Consider the following 18,664-nt stretch of genomic DNA (forward strand, 5'->3'; position numbering starts at 1 on the left):
GATTAATTTTCATTTATAACAGGCCACTTGCCTAGCCACTGCATTAGACACTTTATGGTAGGCATAGCAGGAATGGAGTTACACCACTGTTCTGAAGACTGCAGTAATTTTGCTAGTGGTTTTGGGGGACAGCATTTCATGAATAGAAGAAGGTGCCAAACCACTGACAGGAGAAGCAGATAAACAGCGGATGAAGGATGGTGCTGCATGTAGAACATTTCTTAAACTTTTTCCTTCCTGACTTCACTCTGTTTTCTCATTTCTTTCTTACAGATAAATGGTGCATCTTTTCCTAGGTTTTCATTTCTTACTCCCTTCTCCCCCCGCCTCCGCAGATTGGGTTCTCTTCCTTCTTCCCTACATTTTCTCCTTTTTCCACGTGCTTCTCCATTCACAATTCCCCTCCCCACAACCAGAGATTAAGTTTATCAACCAAACACCAATATAAAATAAGGAAGCCTCTTTAAACTACTCTGGATCTTTTATCCAGCATAAAGGGGATGGGGTACAGGGGAGAGGGAGAGAAAACTTCAGCCTAAGCCTATCCATCAACTCTGGATTAAAATAAAAGCAGTACAGCAATGTTGTGATGTTTGATTCTAAGTTCGTGACCTAATGTATTTACTTTCACTTCAAGTCAATAAAATCTTGCATCACTGAATTTTGCTCTTTAAAAAAAGAGCAGAAAACCTCTACTGAAGTCAGGATATGACAACCACTCAGTGGGACAAGACACAAATCCTGCAGGGGAAAAGTGGGACAGGTGGCAACTCTGAACCCATGGTAAGCCAACTCAAAGTTAGACTTTTCTACAGTGTAAAATGCAACAGCATTTAGTCTCTCAATGGAAGTCTTGCAAATATCATGGGAAAGACATGGTTTGAAGGAGGCTGTCAGTGCCATAGACTGGTCTGACTAGAGTTTAACTTGATTCTTCAGAGACAATCCTTCTAAACTGTAACAATAACAGTCACATATAGACAAACGTTTTGATTAAATTCTTTTGGATATAGTCTGACCTAATGTGGAGGTGTCAACCACCACAAAAAGCTGGATAGATCTTTCTAAAGCTCTTTATTTGGTCCAGACAAAAGAAAGGAAACCTTCCAGAGATCCAGACATGAAACTAGTGTTAGAATAAGGCAAACATTTTAGGCCAGATTCATTTATCCCTTTGGCCATCGGAGTTAGACACACTGCTTGCCAAATATATTCTGTGCAAGCAAGTCTCCCAAATACCAACAAATTAGTAATACTTAGTAAATCTCAGAGTGTTTTAAATTACTGGGTAAGCTTATCGTTCCCACTTTCGGGATGAAGGAAGAGAGTTCAAAGTCACATGGTAATCAACAGCAGAACACGGAACAGAACTCAGGTTTGATTTCCAGATCTCTGGCTTGTAAAATGGACCATCCTGCATGCCCTTAGGAAACCATTACCATCCAAAGGAAAAGGTGTCAATGGATCTTCAAACATACTGCCTGGTTAGGTTAAAAACTAACCTAGAGCTCATTTGCCAATATTATGAAATGAGACATTATGGAGCTCTCCAGAAAAGGAGTCAGAACAGTGGTCTTTTCCCCCTTCAAAGACTTAACAGACTGTAAAAAAGGATCCATGTTAGTAAGACTTCATTACTTTCACAAAATATGCAAAAGACTTTACTAGTATAACAGCACACTAGAAGATTAAAATTCAAATACACTTACAAGTTAATTTTGTGATGCGTTCTTCTTGCTTTTTGTTCATCTACTCACTAATCTGCCTCTGGCCCTAGGCCACACATTTGAGCTGCCCGTCACAGGGTCCTGGGTTGGAACCCAATGGAGCAGGGAGGGGCCAGGTTCCCCCATTACTGGCCCCACAGACTCTTGCCACTGGGCCACACTATACGTTCAGACACACAACCCCCCATCATGGTGTTACATAATTTGTCACATTATGACATAACCAAATTGTATTGTATATGGCCAAATATCATGCTTACACCTGCAAAAATAACAGAGGGATTGTATATCTTGTGTAAATATACTCATCTGATCAGTCCTTCTGAGTCTTATAAAACTCTAAAAACAAGAGAGATCAGAGAGGAAACTGTTTCTTTACGTTGTTACTGATTACTATAAGTATGACTTATTTTTTTATATTTGGGATTAGAGTTTGGAGTTAATGAACTGTAGACAAAAAACACCAAACCCAAAGATAAAATGAATAAAGATTTAGAAAGAAAATCAGATTGGCCAGGATCAAACAGCCATATGGATGCATCTCCGATAGTAAATATTGTGAGACATCTGTTTTAGCAGATAAACTAGCTTTCCGGACAGCATTGTGTGTTCAATGTTGTTCAGTTTAAGACTTTTAAATTTGCTGGTAGCATTACTTACAAAGTGCAGTAATGTATAGATAAACAAAATCAGTAGCAACAGAATATAGCAGAAAAATTAATATTCAGCATTCACAAACCATCAGAAGACATTTACACTAGAGATTTTTTAAGTGTTCTTATGCTGCTGCTTCACTTAGATATAAACAAGCAGACAAATCTTAAAAGTTCCAATTCACTTGGGTTCGATTTACATGGTGCTATAAATACTCACCCCCATTTGGGGATGGGGCCAGGAGCAGTGGAGTCTGGCGGGGGAAGAGAACGATTTCAAAAGGGAGCAGCTGAAGAAGTGCTCCACATCACCCTTCCCCTTTGTTCCCCACCATGCCTTCACACTCACTGTTTGAGGGCTGGTCTTCTCCACCTCCCCTCCCCCACTTCCTTGTGCCACAGGGTATGGGGAGGTCATCTGGGCCCAGATTCTGGGGAGCATCCTGCCCAATGCCACTGGAGGGATGGGGGTGGAGCAGGGTCAGGTGATTGGCTCCCATCTGGTGGATGATACAGTTTGCTACTTGGGTAGGGTAGCCATTGTCTTCTCCCTGTTTCAGCTCCACTTTTCCCACACTTAAACTGGTATGCTGGATTTCCTATGATGCTGGGGACTAGGCTGTTCACCAGTTTTGCGGTCAAAGCATATTTTCTCATATGGCAAAAATGGAAGATCGCCAAATGATTTTTTCCACCTTCCATCCAACATTCAGAAGATCTGATTTGGGATTTAAATTACAACTGCTGCAACTATGGCAGGTGGTGAGAAAGCCTTAAGTAACCCAGTAACTGCTTGGGATCTGGTGCCGGGCAGTCACATTGCATGGTAATTCTGTATGCCTCTGTCGTGCACAGCTTGTGACTCCTCTCATCTCAACCACTCTACTTCTGGCATGGAAGAGAGGAGGTGGGTCTGGACTCAGGCATCCAGCAGGGTCCCTCGCTGGGCTGAGGACTGAGGGAGGGCACTGGTTCCAGTTGAGACCCAAATAGAACAACCTTACCAGCCAGTTTGAGGTAGTTTTGCCAGTTTGGCAATAGTTGGCAAATAAGATGCAGCCTTCACATTTAACCACATTACGTGGCCACACTGTTTCTGCATCCACATCACTGAGATCAGGTCATCAAATTTCCTCTGCTTTAAAAGATTTCAAAAAACTTAGTATGTGTGACAGCCTGTATACCCCTATGTTCAACCCTTTTACAAGATTCTGATAAATTTCATACCAAGTATGCCGTTAGGAATAATCTGAAAATTCATAATTTACTGGTCATTATTGTTCTGGTAAAATGTGTGTGGCAACACTGTATGCAAAGTTAAAGTTATTCTATTGTAGGATATTACTAAAGACGTGTTCTGAGTCTAGGGAAGAGAGTGTAAAACCAGTTCCTCAGAGACAAAAGGTTAGGCAACACGTCAGCCAGGTATCAACAAAATCAAAAGAATTTTATTTTCTGTTAGGAATTTAAAATAGCATGGTACTCATTCAAGGTGTACGCCAGGACAGATTCTGTGTCTGACATGGCAAGGTGTCTTGGACCCAATAATCTCTTTGGCTAATCTTCCTGAGTTCTCATGCTCCCCTGTCATTTTTGGCTGCTATCCCCAGAACAAATTATATCAGATTTTGCTGTACAGTAGACAAGTTAAGCCTATCAGAATGCATAATATATAAATGCAGATAACTAAGCTACTTCTGGGTAGGCTGGAAGTAGTTTTATAGTATTTCTACATTTGTATTTACCAAGTAGTTGCATTTACAGTCTTCATTTGATCATTCTGTACTTAAAGATTATATTGCCCAACAACCCACAATAATCTCGATAAAACCAGACAAGAAACTATGGTATTTATTTTGAAGAAAAAAAAAAAACAAAAAAACACACACACCCACAAAAACTTTCCACCATTGAAAAATGAATTCCATCATCAAAAATTGTGCAGAAAACACAGGAAATTCTAAGTTAACACTCCCACAGAAATAACTGTCTGGTAGCACCAGACTGTATATAGTAATGCAAAATGATACTACCTATGCAGAAAAAGTACCAGTTTATAATTGCCATGGGAACCATAAATGAGTTTCTTGACCAAAGAAACCTAATCTGAGTCAAGGTTTTATCACATGGTTGAACTATTCAACCTGAAGTCAGCCTTAGCCAGCAGTTACTACAGTTTATACATCAATCTTTTCTTAATGAATGACAACAGTTGGCAAATGTTGACTTAAGTGGCTTTTGAAGTTTCTTTAAAATACTAAGTTGTCAAATGCAGTATCATAATGCAATGCATCAGTCCATATGAATCCAAGTACAGCTGCTTAGCAGCCTTTTGTGAGCACTTAGTACTGGAATGGTATATTTATTTTCAGTGCAGTTACAGCTATGTTCAATTTCTTAACCAATTTTTTCCAAATTTCACAAAGCACAAACTGTCACCCAGGTCTATATAAATGTCAATTTACTTTTTAAAAATGTTACTAGAGCACAAAAAATACTTAAATTCCACTTTAATGAGGGAGCACTGCATGAAGCTTAGCTTTGTTTTTAGCAACAGTAAGTTAAAAACTTTATCTGTTTGGTTGTGCAACATATATTAGCAATTTTAGATCCATATTTCATAGACACTTGTAACTTTCAGAAACTTATTATGTAAGGCCAAAATTGCTAATATCTATTGTACCCCCCAAAAGGTGAACTGTGCGCTTTGGGAAGTGCATAGACGTATATGCACATTGTTTTTATTTATAAATTAGCATTACTAAGGCATTATAGCACTGAGTCAGCATCTATTAACAACTAACTATGGGTATGTCTACATTGCAATCAAAGGCCTGTGTCACCTGACTTGGGCTCATAGGGCTCAGACTGCATGGCTATAAAACTGCAGTGTAGACATTTGGGCTCAGGCTGGAGCTTGGGCTCTGGGTCCCTCATGCAAGCCCAAGTCAGCTGACCCAGCCCAGCCATAGGTGTTTTATTACAGTGTGGACATACTCCATGAGAAAAGTACACACACTTACCTTCAAGTCAAGATGTACTACATTATTTCTGTGTAAAAATGAAACTCCTTCTAAAATCTGCCTCATAAGCCGCTTAACATCTTTTTCTTTGAAGGCTTCTTCCCTTTCAGCCACACACTGGTCAAAGATTTCACCTCCAGCAGCACTATGGAAGAAAAAAAAATCCATTTTAATTTCAAAAGAAATGACACTGTGTCCAACTCATTCTATTCTGGTTATGGTAGTATTTACTATTCTTTAGAATGAATGACTTTTACACATCAGCCTTACAAAGTTCTGCTTGCCTACAGCAAGCACTTTTGGCAAGCAAATTCTCTCAGTATCGTGGTATCATCTCTCTATATCAACAGCATGCTCACCATAGTGTCTGAGCGTTTAAAGATGGCAAGAGTGAGTGAATGAACTTTGTAGATAGGCTCAAATTTTCCCTGATAATTACATACTGATACATCAGTAAAAATGTCAAGTGTTTACAAATCCCTAACACTACATAATTCTAGTCTTCTCTTCTCAATAGTAATAGCAATGGAACTCAAGGAGAAAGGAATTATTGTTCTACAATACTGTTCTTTTACTCCATTGACATTTTCTATGTTTTTTTTCCTGTAAAAAAAAAATCTTTATTCACAACTGGACTAAGCAATCTGGAATGATAATTATTAGTACAAGATTTATATTTCAAAATAAGGCTACAAATTCAAAAAATATCTGACTACATTAAGTGCCATATGTTATAATATTAAAAAGTAAATTTTTTCTCTTTATAGAGAATTATTTTTTAAAAGAGATTAAAACGTACATCTGATTAAGCAATGTGAATTAAAGACATGCATAATTTACACAACTGATTAGATCAATGAACTATAAAATAAAAAAGGGTCTAGTTAGTCTACAATGAGCCTTTAAAGCCATTAATTTCTAGATTAAGTCTTATCAGACATAAAACAAACCAAAAGAGGATTTTAAAAATCTTCAACTGCATACTAGGACTTACAGGAACTAATGGAGAACTCTGTATGAGAGTATCACCAACTTGCAGATGACGGGCTTAAGCAAATCCTGTTAAACCATGATTTATGCAGACCATTCTTGGCATTCTGTTTTGTCTGTTTATAGGTTTCTTACAAAATTATAAAATATTTAGTTAGGGCCCTACCAAATCTGGTCTTTTGTGTGCTTTTACCCTATACTATACGGATTTCATGGGGGTGACGAGCATTTCTCAAATTGGGGGTCCTGACCCAAAAGGAAGTTGCAGAGGGGTTGTAAGATTATTTTAGGGGGTGTAGTGGAATTGCCACCCTTACTTCACTTCCTACAGAGCTGTACAGCTGGAGAGTGGTGGCCATTGGCCGGGCATTCAGCTCTGTAAGCAGAACCCCGTCTGCAGCAGTGTAGAAGGGTGGGAATACCATACCATGCCACCCTTAGTTCTGCACTGCTGCCTTCAGAGTCGGGCAGCCAGAGAGTGGCAGCTGCTGACTGAGAGTCCAGCTCTGCAGGCAGCAGCACAGAAGTAAGGGTGACAATACAATACCCTGCCACCCTTACTTCTGTGCTGCTGCTGGCAGCGGCTCTGCCTTCAGAGCTGGGCTCCCGTGGCCAGCAGCCACCGCTCTCAGTTCTGAAGGCAGCACCACCGCCAGCAGCAGCGCAGAAGTAAGGGTAGCAGTAACACAACTCCCTCTACAATAACTTTGCGATCCCCCCGCCCCAACTCCTTTTTGGGTCAGGAGCCCTACAATTACAACGCCATGAAATTTCAGATTTAAATTGCTGAAATAATGAAATTTATTATTTTAAAAATCCTATGACCATGAAATTGACCAAAATGGACCGCGAATTTGGTAGGGCCCTATATACAGTGGTAAGGATACAGTTTGCTGGTGTTGTCAGCTAACCAACTAAGTTCTTTCTGTAGAGAAAAGAAAGTGAAGTAGTAGGAAAGATATGGTCATCAAAAATGGCTAGCCACCTACTATAGTAGTCTTTTACATTCAGAAGAGAAAAAAAAGGTTGCAGGTTCAGGAACTCAGTCACCGGGAGAAATATCCCCTTACTGCAGTTACACTAACATGAAAATCCTCCTCTATTAAGAGAGTATTTCCAAACAAAAAGATCTATGCACTGAAATGTAGAGCAATTATAGCACTTAAACCCAAGAGCTGTTTTATTAGATTCTATTTTTTTATAGGTACTAAGTTATGGAAGTCTTAGAATATGAAAATTCATAAAAAGCTCGATTTTCTCATTTTAGTATATTCAAAGTCTGAGCTCTCAACATATTAATGCAAAGTGAAAATCCAGTGATGCGCCAGGCTCCTATAGGATATGTCTACACTGAGCTGGGGGTGTGATTCCCAACTTGAGAAGATATACTCAACAGCTAGCTCTTGTCAAACTAGCATGCTAAAAATAGAATACAGTTGCAGCAGTGCAAATAGCAAAAGGGAGCAGACGCCCTAAGTGTCTATCAGAGATGCTAGATACGTATGCAGGGCAGCTAGCCCTTCCGGCTCCTTGTGCTCCTGCAGCTACATTCTATTTTTAGCATGCTAGCTTGATAAGAGCTAGCTCTTGAATATGTCTTCTCAAGCTAAGAATCATACACCCCGCCCCCCCTCAGCTTGAAGTAGACATACCCTTTGAAGTTCACCATTTCCTTTGCTTTCATCAGCACCATCCATAAGACCACTCTTTAGAAATTTACTTCTTTGCTTTGCAGAAGATTAAGGGCCTAGGCCAACTTCCTTTTGAAGTCAATACAGAGACTTCTGTTACTTCACTGGGAGATGGATTGGGTCTTTACACATAAGGGACTGATCAGTCCTACTGCCTTCCCTGGAAAGGAAAGTCTTGATGGCACATCTCTGGGTTAGCCATAGTGATGGGCTGAATTATGAAGAAAGGCACAAGATACTGGAATACTAAAATACACTATGTCCACCTGTTTCTCAACCGTGGAGTACTTACATGTTAAGACTTAAGAAACATCAAAAATGCCTTCTACCTCAGACTTCTGAGATGAAGATTGATTGTACCAAGGGTACCAGAGCACTCAACGATTAGCTGCATCAGTGAGAATACAAATGACATGATTGGAAATCTACATTCTTGCACCTTCCCGATTTTTTGTTATTTGCAGAAGCGGAGGTATGAGGGGAATGAAGAGAATAATACCACTTTCTGAGAGCTGCCTTTGGAGTCTAGGCTTTCCTAAGGTTTTGAGGACCTTATAAATCAAACAACTACAAACATCCTGAATCAAAGCTGCAGCACTACCACATTTTTCATAATATTTGGACTTGCAACATATTTTGCCATCACTAGAAGGATCTGATGGAATAAACTGTGCTGTGGCTGAATTTTAGTGGGATTATAGGTTCAAAAAATTCAAAGGATGACAAAAGTTACAAAACCCAGAAACTAATTTATAATTGAAACAAATCAAGACAGAAAAATGTATTGGGGAATAAAGCAAGAAAGGTCAAGTTACTTGGCTGTCTTGCAGCAGAGAAAGCACACTGCAGTAGAAAAGTCAGCTCCATCTGCTGTGATGTTTGGGAAAGATCTCTGGTTTGCTGTAAGTCCTCACCGAATGGATTTGATCCATGAATAGTCACTGAGGGGCATGCTAACTTCAAGGGGAGTAAGTTTTCAATTGCTACAATTTTTCTTTGGTTATAGAGCTGCTTCCCCTCCCCCGCTGTTTAGGAATTGGTATAAATTGGAGTCTACATCAAGGTACAAGCAAGCAAACTATGTTAACAAAGAAGATGTTATATCAGTACAACCATATGGAAAAAAACATATTTGAAATCTGATTTTGCTTGTGCAGATCAGTACCTCAGAGGTTCAGCTAGGCATGTAAGTGAGGTTGCAAATTTATTTTAAAACGCATTTATTTTAAATCATCACTATTTTCATGTAAAGATGCAGTTCAAGACTCCAGCTAAAATTTGTGCTTCAGATACATTTTTGAACACTGAGCCCTCCTGCTTCCTAATACTTTTTAAAAAAGTTTAACACAATAGAAGTTAGGCACCTACGTGCTTTTGAAAAATCACACTAGGTACCTATTTGCATCTTTAGGTCTATAAATACTTGTTCAATTCTGGCCTTTAGTATCTGACGAAAACCTAATGTGCTGGGATTTTCTCTTATACTTTGGACATGCTATATAATTTCAGAAGTCTTATAAAAGAGCAATTGCAAATATGAAGCAGAAATGTTTTCAAAATTCACACAAAGCTTTTCTTGAATACTAATTTTTGCACTTTAGAGGACAGAAAAAGGACAACTTCTTCCAGGCAATTCACACTCTGAATATGGTGGTGACGTATTTGGATAGAATTTAAAACACACTGTGACATGTTGTTGAATAAAATAACTAGTGACCCTTTACAGAAACACAAGAGGAGAAATTTTTGCTAGACTGTTTTGTGTATCATTATGGCACAGTGAGCATAATTGATGCCCTTAAGCAAAAACAGTCTGCTAGCCATGAGCCAACTCAGTCACAAGTCATTAGAAGTACAATGTCATAATGAACTCCAACAAAAGTCTACTGACTATTCATGTCAAGTTGTGCCAACTGCACTACAGTACATTGTTTTATGTATTTCCTAGCTATACTGCAGTTCAGTTTTTTGGAAGCAAAAACAATAGTATGTTTAAAATAAACTTATAGCAATGTCAGATTATCATAGCTAATTTATATCACACAATTTGCACATGTATAATGAATTCATTATAGATATATATCTCCTAAATAAAGATAAAGTTGCTTGAGTCCAGTATTAACATTTACCAAATCTTACTTCCAACAAGAGAGTTTCCTTTTTCTTTTCCTACAATTTAAGTAGGCCACACAAAGCTCAGAAAGCCATGCATGGTTCTCAGTAAGTATATGTGCATATACGTCAAAAGTCAAATGGTCTAAACACACAGGACGACTTATATAGACACTGCTGAGATAGAGAAGCAAAAGGGGACATCTTGTATATATGGTACTATTTTTGGTGGGGTAGAGGGGAGGAGATCAGAGCCTTTTTGCTTTGTTTCAGATTGACAGTATAACCTTTTCACTGTCCTTAACAAATAAATGTTCCAGGATATATTGTGTGTATGTGGGGGGTGGGAGTAGGAGGGGGGTATTGATTTCACTAGGTAAAAAGTTTTTACACTCAGACTTTAAAGCGCTATTTAAAGCAAGACCCCTACAAGAATAAAGTGTACTCAGTTCCTAACTATGAATGTCTACAACAGACATGGTGTAACCCCACAAGTTGGTTTATTTAGACAGTTAGTTATTCTCCGATGTAAAAAGGCTCTATTGGTACAAGATGGTGTAAGTCATTGTTTCAAAGCAGTAAAGTGAAGTCGAATTAACAAGATCACAATATCATTACTTAAAGAAGCACTGATTGATTTACACCTTATTTTGCAATATTAAGTCCATTCAATGTCGGTAAAAATAATCAAGAACAGTACCATATACCCAATTAACAGAAATGTTTAGCACAACATTTACTCTTCAAGAGCCTAAATGCCTTTTAAATTGCAGCTTGTTGAATGAAGAGTCATTATGGAATTACAGTTTTGGGAGCTTCTCCCAACCCCTCATCTACCTCCACAAGAAATGCTCATGGGAAAACAAACCACAGACTGCAGTGTAGCAGAATCTTCATAAGAACAGGTGTTAAAAATACAATTTAGATAGAGTAAAAAAAGTAATGAGCACAAGTTTTGGATGCTTATGTCTTCAACACTACACCTGTAATTTAACTAAGACTCAGAGGAAGTAGAACAACTCAAGAGGCGAGTCTTTTTCAAAACATAAAAGCTATAGCAGTTGGAGTCACTTGCCTCTACTATACTGCCTTGTTTATGAAAGCAAGTACCATGCAGCATTTTTTTTGAAATTTCAAATGAAATCTTATTGCTAATCATTACTAAAATGTAAATATGTATTCAGTTTAATAGTGAATACATTTTTATCTAATTTTATGTTAGTGAGTTCATACACTCAATTAACAGAAAGGGAGACAACAAAAGTCTGTTGTACCCTGTCCATCAGAGCCCTGGCAGATAACTACCCAATTTAGGTGACCTCTCAGAGAAGAAAAAGTGTGTCATTCTAGTGCAACTCCATCTATCTCTGCCAGTATCCAAACACTCACTGGGTCAAGAGTATAAAAAGGAAGCTAGATCTAATGTTCATCTATTGCCAGAATGAGGCCAGCAGTTTCCATATAAATACCCAGTCCTAAAAGCCAGGTTGAAACAGAGCAAGGAAGTCTGAGGACTCCAGGTATTGCCAGAATTGTCCCACCACAATTTTTCAGTAGTTCCCTCCCCCTCTCAAAAAAGAAAGATTAGAGAGTTTATGTTCCAAAAGAGGATTTCTGTGCCCTCCTGTTCAACAATGCAGATAAATGGGATTCACATACTTGTTTCAACTTTGGATGTAGTCCCACTAATCAGCTGGAATCAGATCATCCCTGTCCAGCTGAGCTCCCCCCTTAAGTCTTGTTCTTGCAAAAATCTTCAAATCAACTATTTTTCTCCAGGGGAGAAAAGCCCCAGCCAAGACCAAAAAAAGCACAGATATGGCCAAGTATCTTCAGCTGCAGGACTGTGGGGCTAGAACTCCATTCCTCCCCATAGCCCAGACCAGACAGTAAGGTTTACTGGCACAAGCCCAAGCTCCTGTTTCCCGTCCCATCGGGCATCACCCTAAAGAGAGCTCTTGACCTGGTGTTACAATTTCCCTTTTGGAAGGCAACACTCCAAAATGAATAACTGATCCAATGTCAATGAGATTTTAACAGCTAAGATGGCATAGGTCTAAATCGTAGGTCAGTGCACAGAACTCACCAAGTAGCTCCAGAACCTTAGTGAGTAAAGTGAGCCAAAAAATCAAAGCATATATCTTGTTTTCCTCAATTCCCTGACACATCTGCCATTACAGATTTTCAATTTTGATCAAATAAGTAATTTTATTAATGAAATTATTTAAAGAAGTCAACTGTAAGGGTAAACTACTGGATGAGGAAAGTGGCCAGTGGAAGCATGTGACTATAAGGCAGAAGAAAAGACTGGCTAGTGAAGGAGAAATAGAGCTGAGGAACAGGTTTGCTGAGGTGCAAAATGAAGGAGACAGGCAAGCAGTAACAGAAGATGGGAAGGCAAGGAAGAAGAGAAGAGTGACTAGTCCTACAAGAAGAGGGGAAGAGTCAATGGAGGTAGCCAGAGTTTGGAGCCCCAGGAGGATAGAGGATGACTCTAAGAAGATTGCAAGTGAGAAAACAGGACAAGATGACTTGCAGCCAGAAAGAACAGAAGGGGGAAGGCCGGAAAACTACACCAACACCAGGAAAAGACAGGTCTACGTGATTGGGACTCCCTATTAAGAAGGGCAACAAGGCTATCACCAGAGCTGACAAAGAGAACTGAAGGGTGAGCTGTCTGCCAGAAGCTAAGATATGGAATTTGGATCTGAGGTGGAAGAGGAGCTTAATGGGAGTAGGAAAGAATCCACTTATTGTCCTTTACGTTGGAATAAGTGATACTGCTAGATTCTCGCTGGGATGCATCAGGGAAGACGACGCCAGGCTGGGGAAGATGCTTAAAGAAATGGAGGCTCGGGTAATCGTCAGTGGCTTTCTATCTGTCCCTAGAGGAGAGCGAAGGTGAGACAAGATTATGATAATCAGACTGCTCAGGCAATGGTGCTGTAAGGAGGGCATTAGGACGTTTGACCACTGGGAGGTATTCACAGACAGAGAACTGTACTCATGGGATAGACTCCATCTGAGTAGGGACAGAAGTAGATTTCTGAGATGAAAATTGGCACAATTGATTAAAAGACCTTTAAACTAGGAATCTGGGGAAGACGGCTGGGAGATGCTCATGTAATCTCCATACCTGATTCTAATGGTGAGTGGGAAGAAAATCAAGTAAGAGAGGATACACCTTCCTCTGCAGTGTAGGGCATGGCTCACCCACTGGTTTGAACTAGAGTAAATGGTGTAACTTTAAGTCTCTGAGTCAAGATTAGGGGTCTTCAGTAACTCAGCCAGAGGATAAAGGCCTACACTACACGAGGGTGAGGTTCTGTGCCCTGTAATGTGCAGGTTGTCAGACTAGATTATCATGATTAAGGATAAGATTCTGTCACAGACGTTACAGATTCTCTGACTTTCCAGGACCTCCGTGACTACTTCTGGGGCAGCAGTCCCCAGGCCCACCAGCACAGCTTCCGTGAATTTTTATTTATTGACTGTGACCTGTTCCTGACTTTCACTAAAAGTACCTGTGGCAGAATCTTAATCTTTATCATGATGGTCCTCTTCTGGCCTTAAAGTTTATGAGTCTAAGAAACACTACTCTGTATCAAAGTGGTGAAGATTCATTACACAGTGTACAACCCAAAACAATTCTGCTGGTTGGGACTTCAAAATGCACTGTGATGGTGAAGTTCTTTTTGGCCTGCATGACAAACACAAGATTTCAACATCTTTTGTTGAACTTACTTGAATTCTGAGCATAATTTCATTCATTCATGCTCTAACTTTTTTTTCCACTTCATTATTATACATTATATACTGAGGTGCCAGAGACCAATACAAGGCAAGGGGACATCTCTCTCTTTACAACTGACAAATGCTACAGCATGGATGATCAGAACGGAGAGACTTTTGAATCTGCATGCTTCTCTTCTCCACTTTGAGACTCTTGAGGGCTTGGGGGGGGAGGAACAGCTTTTTAGATACTCCAGCTATTTTCACTAAACCACTAAATTTTGGTCAGGGACCAAATATCAACATCAGGACATTGCTGACTGGCACATTAGTCATATATCAATTCCCATCTCCCAACATACAACCTACATTTCTGTATTCCAGTGTCATTTGCTGGAAGTAGAAGTGAAAGCTTTATGGAATAGTTTTCATGTTCGCTGTCAATATTGTTGTAGACTATATGAAGGTAGAAAAGAACATACAATTTTTTCCCATTGACTTATTTCCATTCTTAAAGTTTTGGGTGGATGGAATGTATCCTACCTCAACCTTAACTGCCACTTCATGTAGTTTGCAAATTAGATAAAGGAGGAAGCATCAGCTACTGGTTAACCAATATGTTATAGTTCCTCTTCACCTTGGACTTTCCACTAGGGATGCAGAAGAACATTATGATCCTATTGTATTAGAGCAGAGGCTCCCAAAGTTTCTTATTGTGTACCCCTTCCAAATCTACCAGCTGCCCGCACCTGCCTGTCTCATTACTGATACTTTGTGTGTTCTTATCACTACCTGCCTTTAGCCATCTGTCCATATTTCACTATTTATAGTGTGACATATACAACTAAAAAACACCCGACTAAGTTCTGAGCTCAGTTAGACTGGACAGTTGCTGGACAACCAAACCCACGCTGAACCGTGACTGGATGTGAGGGCTCTGTACGTCAGCATCTCTGTATATCTGTGTTCTCATTGGTACATTTTGAAACAAACTAACTACCACATTTTATATAACAAATTCCCACAGAATTTTGAAGCTTCGTCTGAGTAGCCTATTAGGAAAATGTAATAAAGAAAGAAAGACAGAAAGATCCACTGTTGCATAATTTCTCCCACATCCCCCACAGAGATGTCTCGCAAACCCCCAGGGGCAGGCATACCACATTAGGGAACCCCTATATCAGAGGCAACTGTTACCTTGTTCCCTATATTGGAAATAAAAAGGACACTCTCTATAGTAGGTAATACATATTTATTGTACTAGGTTATTTTTTGCACACAGGAAGTTTTTAGTTCTATGGCAGTATGCCTTGTTTTTAAATGAAAAAAGTACTGAATTTATTTTCTTCCCACAAATTACATAAGGCGGCAGCTAAATACCATGCTGCATGAGTGTCATACTTATTTTATATTTCTACTGGAGTCCTTGCAAGTACAAGAAAGAGGAAAAAAGGATCTGCAGTGTCAAATTTTAAATAGCTCTACAAGCTTCTTCATGGAAAAGTGGATTTCCTTTTAAGTTTAAAAACCTTGTCCTTTATCTACAAGGGATATTTTATTTACTTTTGACTTCTTTAAAAATAGTATTAAAAACTTAAGACAGCATTTGAGGCCAGATTTCGCAGGTGTGTTTAGGACCAATTATAGGAAAATGTCATCTTTTACATTCATGTAATTATCTGTGTCTTAAAACAATGCAAATTTTGTCATTAAACTTTAATGAATTCATACATCATGCACAGGTTAATATCAAAGAACAGTCTTCATGTGTATTGCACCACAAAAAGTTAGTCTCATGAATTCATTTTATACTTCATGAAGTGCTAAGAATGTATTTCATACTACATAAGGCACATATTGACTGTTCTTGGTCTGAGAAGTTTAGTCTAAATACCTGGCCAGCACAACCTAGTATATAAAAAAAATATTGTCTATACATTATTTTCTAGAAAATCAGTTGTTTAGAGACAGCAAAGAAGCAGCAGTGATATACCTAGAGGAGCCGTATAATGCAGAGTATTTTAATTAGATAAGTTTCATTTCCATATTGACATAGTAACATACAAATGGCATAATATTACTGTTTCTGGTAGAGTGTAGCCAAAGTGTTCTGATGTGTAAGCTACACAGTGATTAATTTGAAGCTCCTGACTGGAACCTAATGGCTGCAGTTAAGCCTAGCTGTCACTATCTGTTTGCATGCAGTGTTGTTGCAGTTGTGTTGGTCCTAGGATATTACAGAGACAAGGTGGGTGAGGTAATATTTTATTGAACCAACTTCTGTTGGTGAAAGAGACAAGTTTTCCTTACACAGAGCTCTTCATGTCAGATGATTAGAAGGACCCCTTACAATAGTTATAAGGGTAGTCACGTATCAGTGTGTTAACGGATATGATGAATTGGCAGGAGTGACATCCAAGGAAGACATGAGTAGCAATTTGGGGCCAAAGTGAACACAATTTGCTTCAGTTCAACTTTTGTACTAGAAAACTAGATCTGATGGAAGTTAAACTATCCACTGCCAGAAAAGCCTTGCTTTCCACATAAAATATGACCCAAAGGGGAGGGAGGGTCAGTTTACTTTGTACCCATTGATAGAAGATCCCAGATCAAAATATGAAAACTGTATACCATTATTTCCACTCTGGTGGACCCTATTACTTTAAACTTGAAACAATATTAGATTTTTCATGCTACATGTTCACAACTAGCTGCACTCAGTACTTTGTTGGGATCCTTATGAAAGTTGAAACACTACGAGGCAACAGGTCTCACTTTGGCCACCACCATAAAGCAAGTGGACTAGACATTTATACCACCTCAAATCTATTTTTTCTGGATTAGACAAGCTAATTACATCCTATTTAAATCGTGTTAGGCATAAATGGGCACCTATGCACTCTGTCAACAGGTGCATTATAAATACCTTGATGAAAATAACGAACTTATTTGTGTTAAAAAATGCTCCTGAAACCACTTAAGGAAGGGAGGATTTATAGCTTTAGACAAAGTCTCCCTCTCCCATCCTTCAAAGACATTGCAAAAGTATTAGTAGATGACAGAGGTGGCTCTGTTTTTGAGACTATTTCCTAAATATTCTTCCCTCAGAAAACAATTTCAATCACCACTTAATCCAAGGATTTATTCATATATATAATACCGTGGATTTTTTTGTATTTACTGCAATACGGGGGTTCCCGGTGCACGTCTCCCCTTTATCTGTCATTTCATGTATCCATCGCTCATCAATAGGGGAATGTGTTCCGATTCACATCGGCCCCAATCTGCATATCTGTCGCTTCACCTTCTGTGTGGCTTTTCTGTGGGTGCTTAGCACCCACCGGCAGCCAACACCTGACAGCGCCTCCTGTCTGCCAGTGGCCCTGTGGGCCACCTATCAACTCCTCCCCCTCCCTCCCAGCGCCTCCTGCACACCGCGAAACAGCTGTTCCCCAGTGTGCAGAAGACTCTGAGAGGGAGGGGGAGGAGCAGGGACAGGGCGCACTCAGAGGAGGGGGCAGAACTGGGTGGTAAGAGGTGGGGCAGGCCATTATTTCTTATGGAGAAAAAGTCCCCAGTATCCGTTGTTTCGGTATCCATCGCCTTTTTCAAGAACGCAACAGCGACATATACCAGGGACCCCCTGTAGTGTCCAACCACACCAGTTAAGATCAGGGGTGCCACATTTTGCTATATGCTGTACAAGAGAGTGTATAGAGACAGTACCTTGCCCTAAAAAGAGTTTTCAGTCTAAACTGTATGTTTATTAATCCTCTGAATCCAGAAGGTCAGAAGTTTACTAACACTCAGACCAGTTTTGTTTCAACATGTCACTGGAACATGCTGACATTAGAAAAGTGTCCAGATATATTTGCTGAAGTCAGTGGAAGTGTGTTTTTGTAGTTTGCAATCCTAAATGTGCTTTGTATGTGTAATGAAGTACTAACTCCTCCTATAAAAAAAAACAGCAGTTCTGTATTCCATGTGTCACAAAAAAAGCCAATTGTTTACTTCTGGATTTGGTGTCTAAGCATATACCACATCCCTGTTGGATTCAAATTTTGAAACTAGCTATTTTGTTTAAATATCACTGGCAATAAACTAAATACAGACGCTATTCCAGTTTTCTATACCTCACTCAATTACACTCCATAGACAATCTGCATACTGTAGTGCACATAAAGAATATATAACAAGAGTTGACTTTTAGAAAATACCTATTATAACAAGGTTCTACAGTAGAACCTCAGAATTACGAACACTTTGGGAATGGAGGTTGTGAGTAACTCTGAAATGTTCGTAACACTGAACAAAACACGGTTGGTCTTTCAAAAGTTTACAACTGAACGTTGATTTAATACAGCTTTGACACTTTACTATGCAGTAGAAAAATGCTGCTTTACCCTTTTTAGTAGTTTACTTTTAACATAGTACTGTTCTGTATTTCCTTTTTTGGGGTCTCTCCTGGTGCCTGATTGCGTACTTCTGGTTGCAAATGAGGTGTGTGGTTAAATGGTCAGTTCATAACTGGGGTTCATAACTCTTAGGTTCTACTGTAGTGCACTATTTATTTTAAAAACAAATTCCCATTGATCTTCTACAGCCTCTCTTCCATTTAACTGAGCTGCTCAGAAGTATGGAGATGGGTAAGCATAAGGCCCTGATCACAATTTCATATAATCCACATTTTAGCCTATGAACAAGAATCTGAGAAACTTCAACACCAAGCTATTTAG

General features: G+C 39.3%; 2 protein-coding genes across 6 annotated transcripts in view; one reads left to right on the forward strand and one right to left on the reverse strand.

Annotated features, from left to right (window-relative positions):
* Window positions 1-18,664, forward strand: part of COA1 (cytochrome c oxidase assembly factor 1) — a 131,724-nt gene that overhangs the window by 98,574 nt on the left and 14,486 nt on the right. The window lies entirely within an intron of this gene.
* The window catches only part of STK17A (serine/threonine kinase 17a), a 61,155-nt gene that overhangs the window by 12,722 nt on the left and 29,769 nt on the right, over window positions 1-18,664 (reverse strand). The window contains exon 3 of the mRNA XM_048839097.2: window positions 5,404-5,548. Coding sequence (XP_048695054.2) covers window positions 5,404-5,548 — 145 coding nt within the window. The remainder of the gene's footprint in view (window positions 1-5,403; window positions 5,549-18,664) is intronic.

This window comes from Caretta caretta, chromosome 2 (genome assembly GCF_965140235.1).
Source record: "Caretta caretta isolate rCarCar2 chromosome 2, rCarCar1.hap1, whole genome shotgun sequence".
Taxonomy (NCBI): Eukaryota; Metazoa; Chordata; order Testudines; family Cheloniidae; genus Caretta; species Caretta caretta.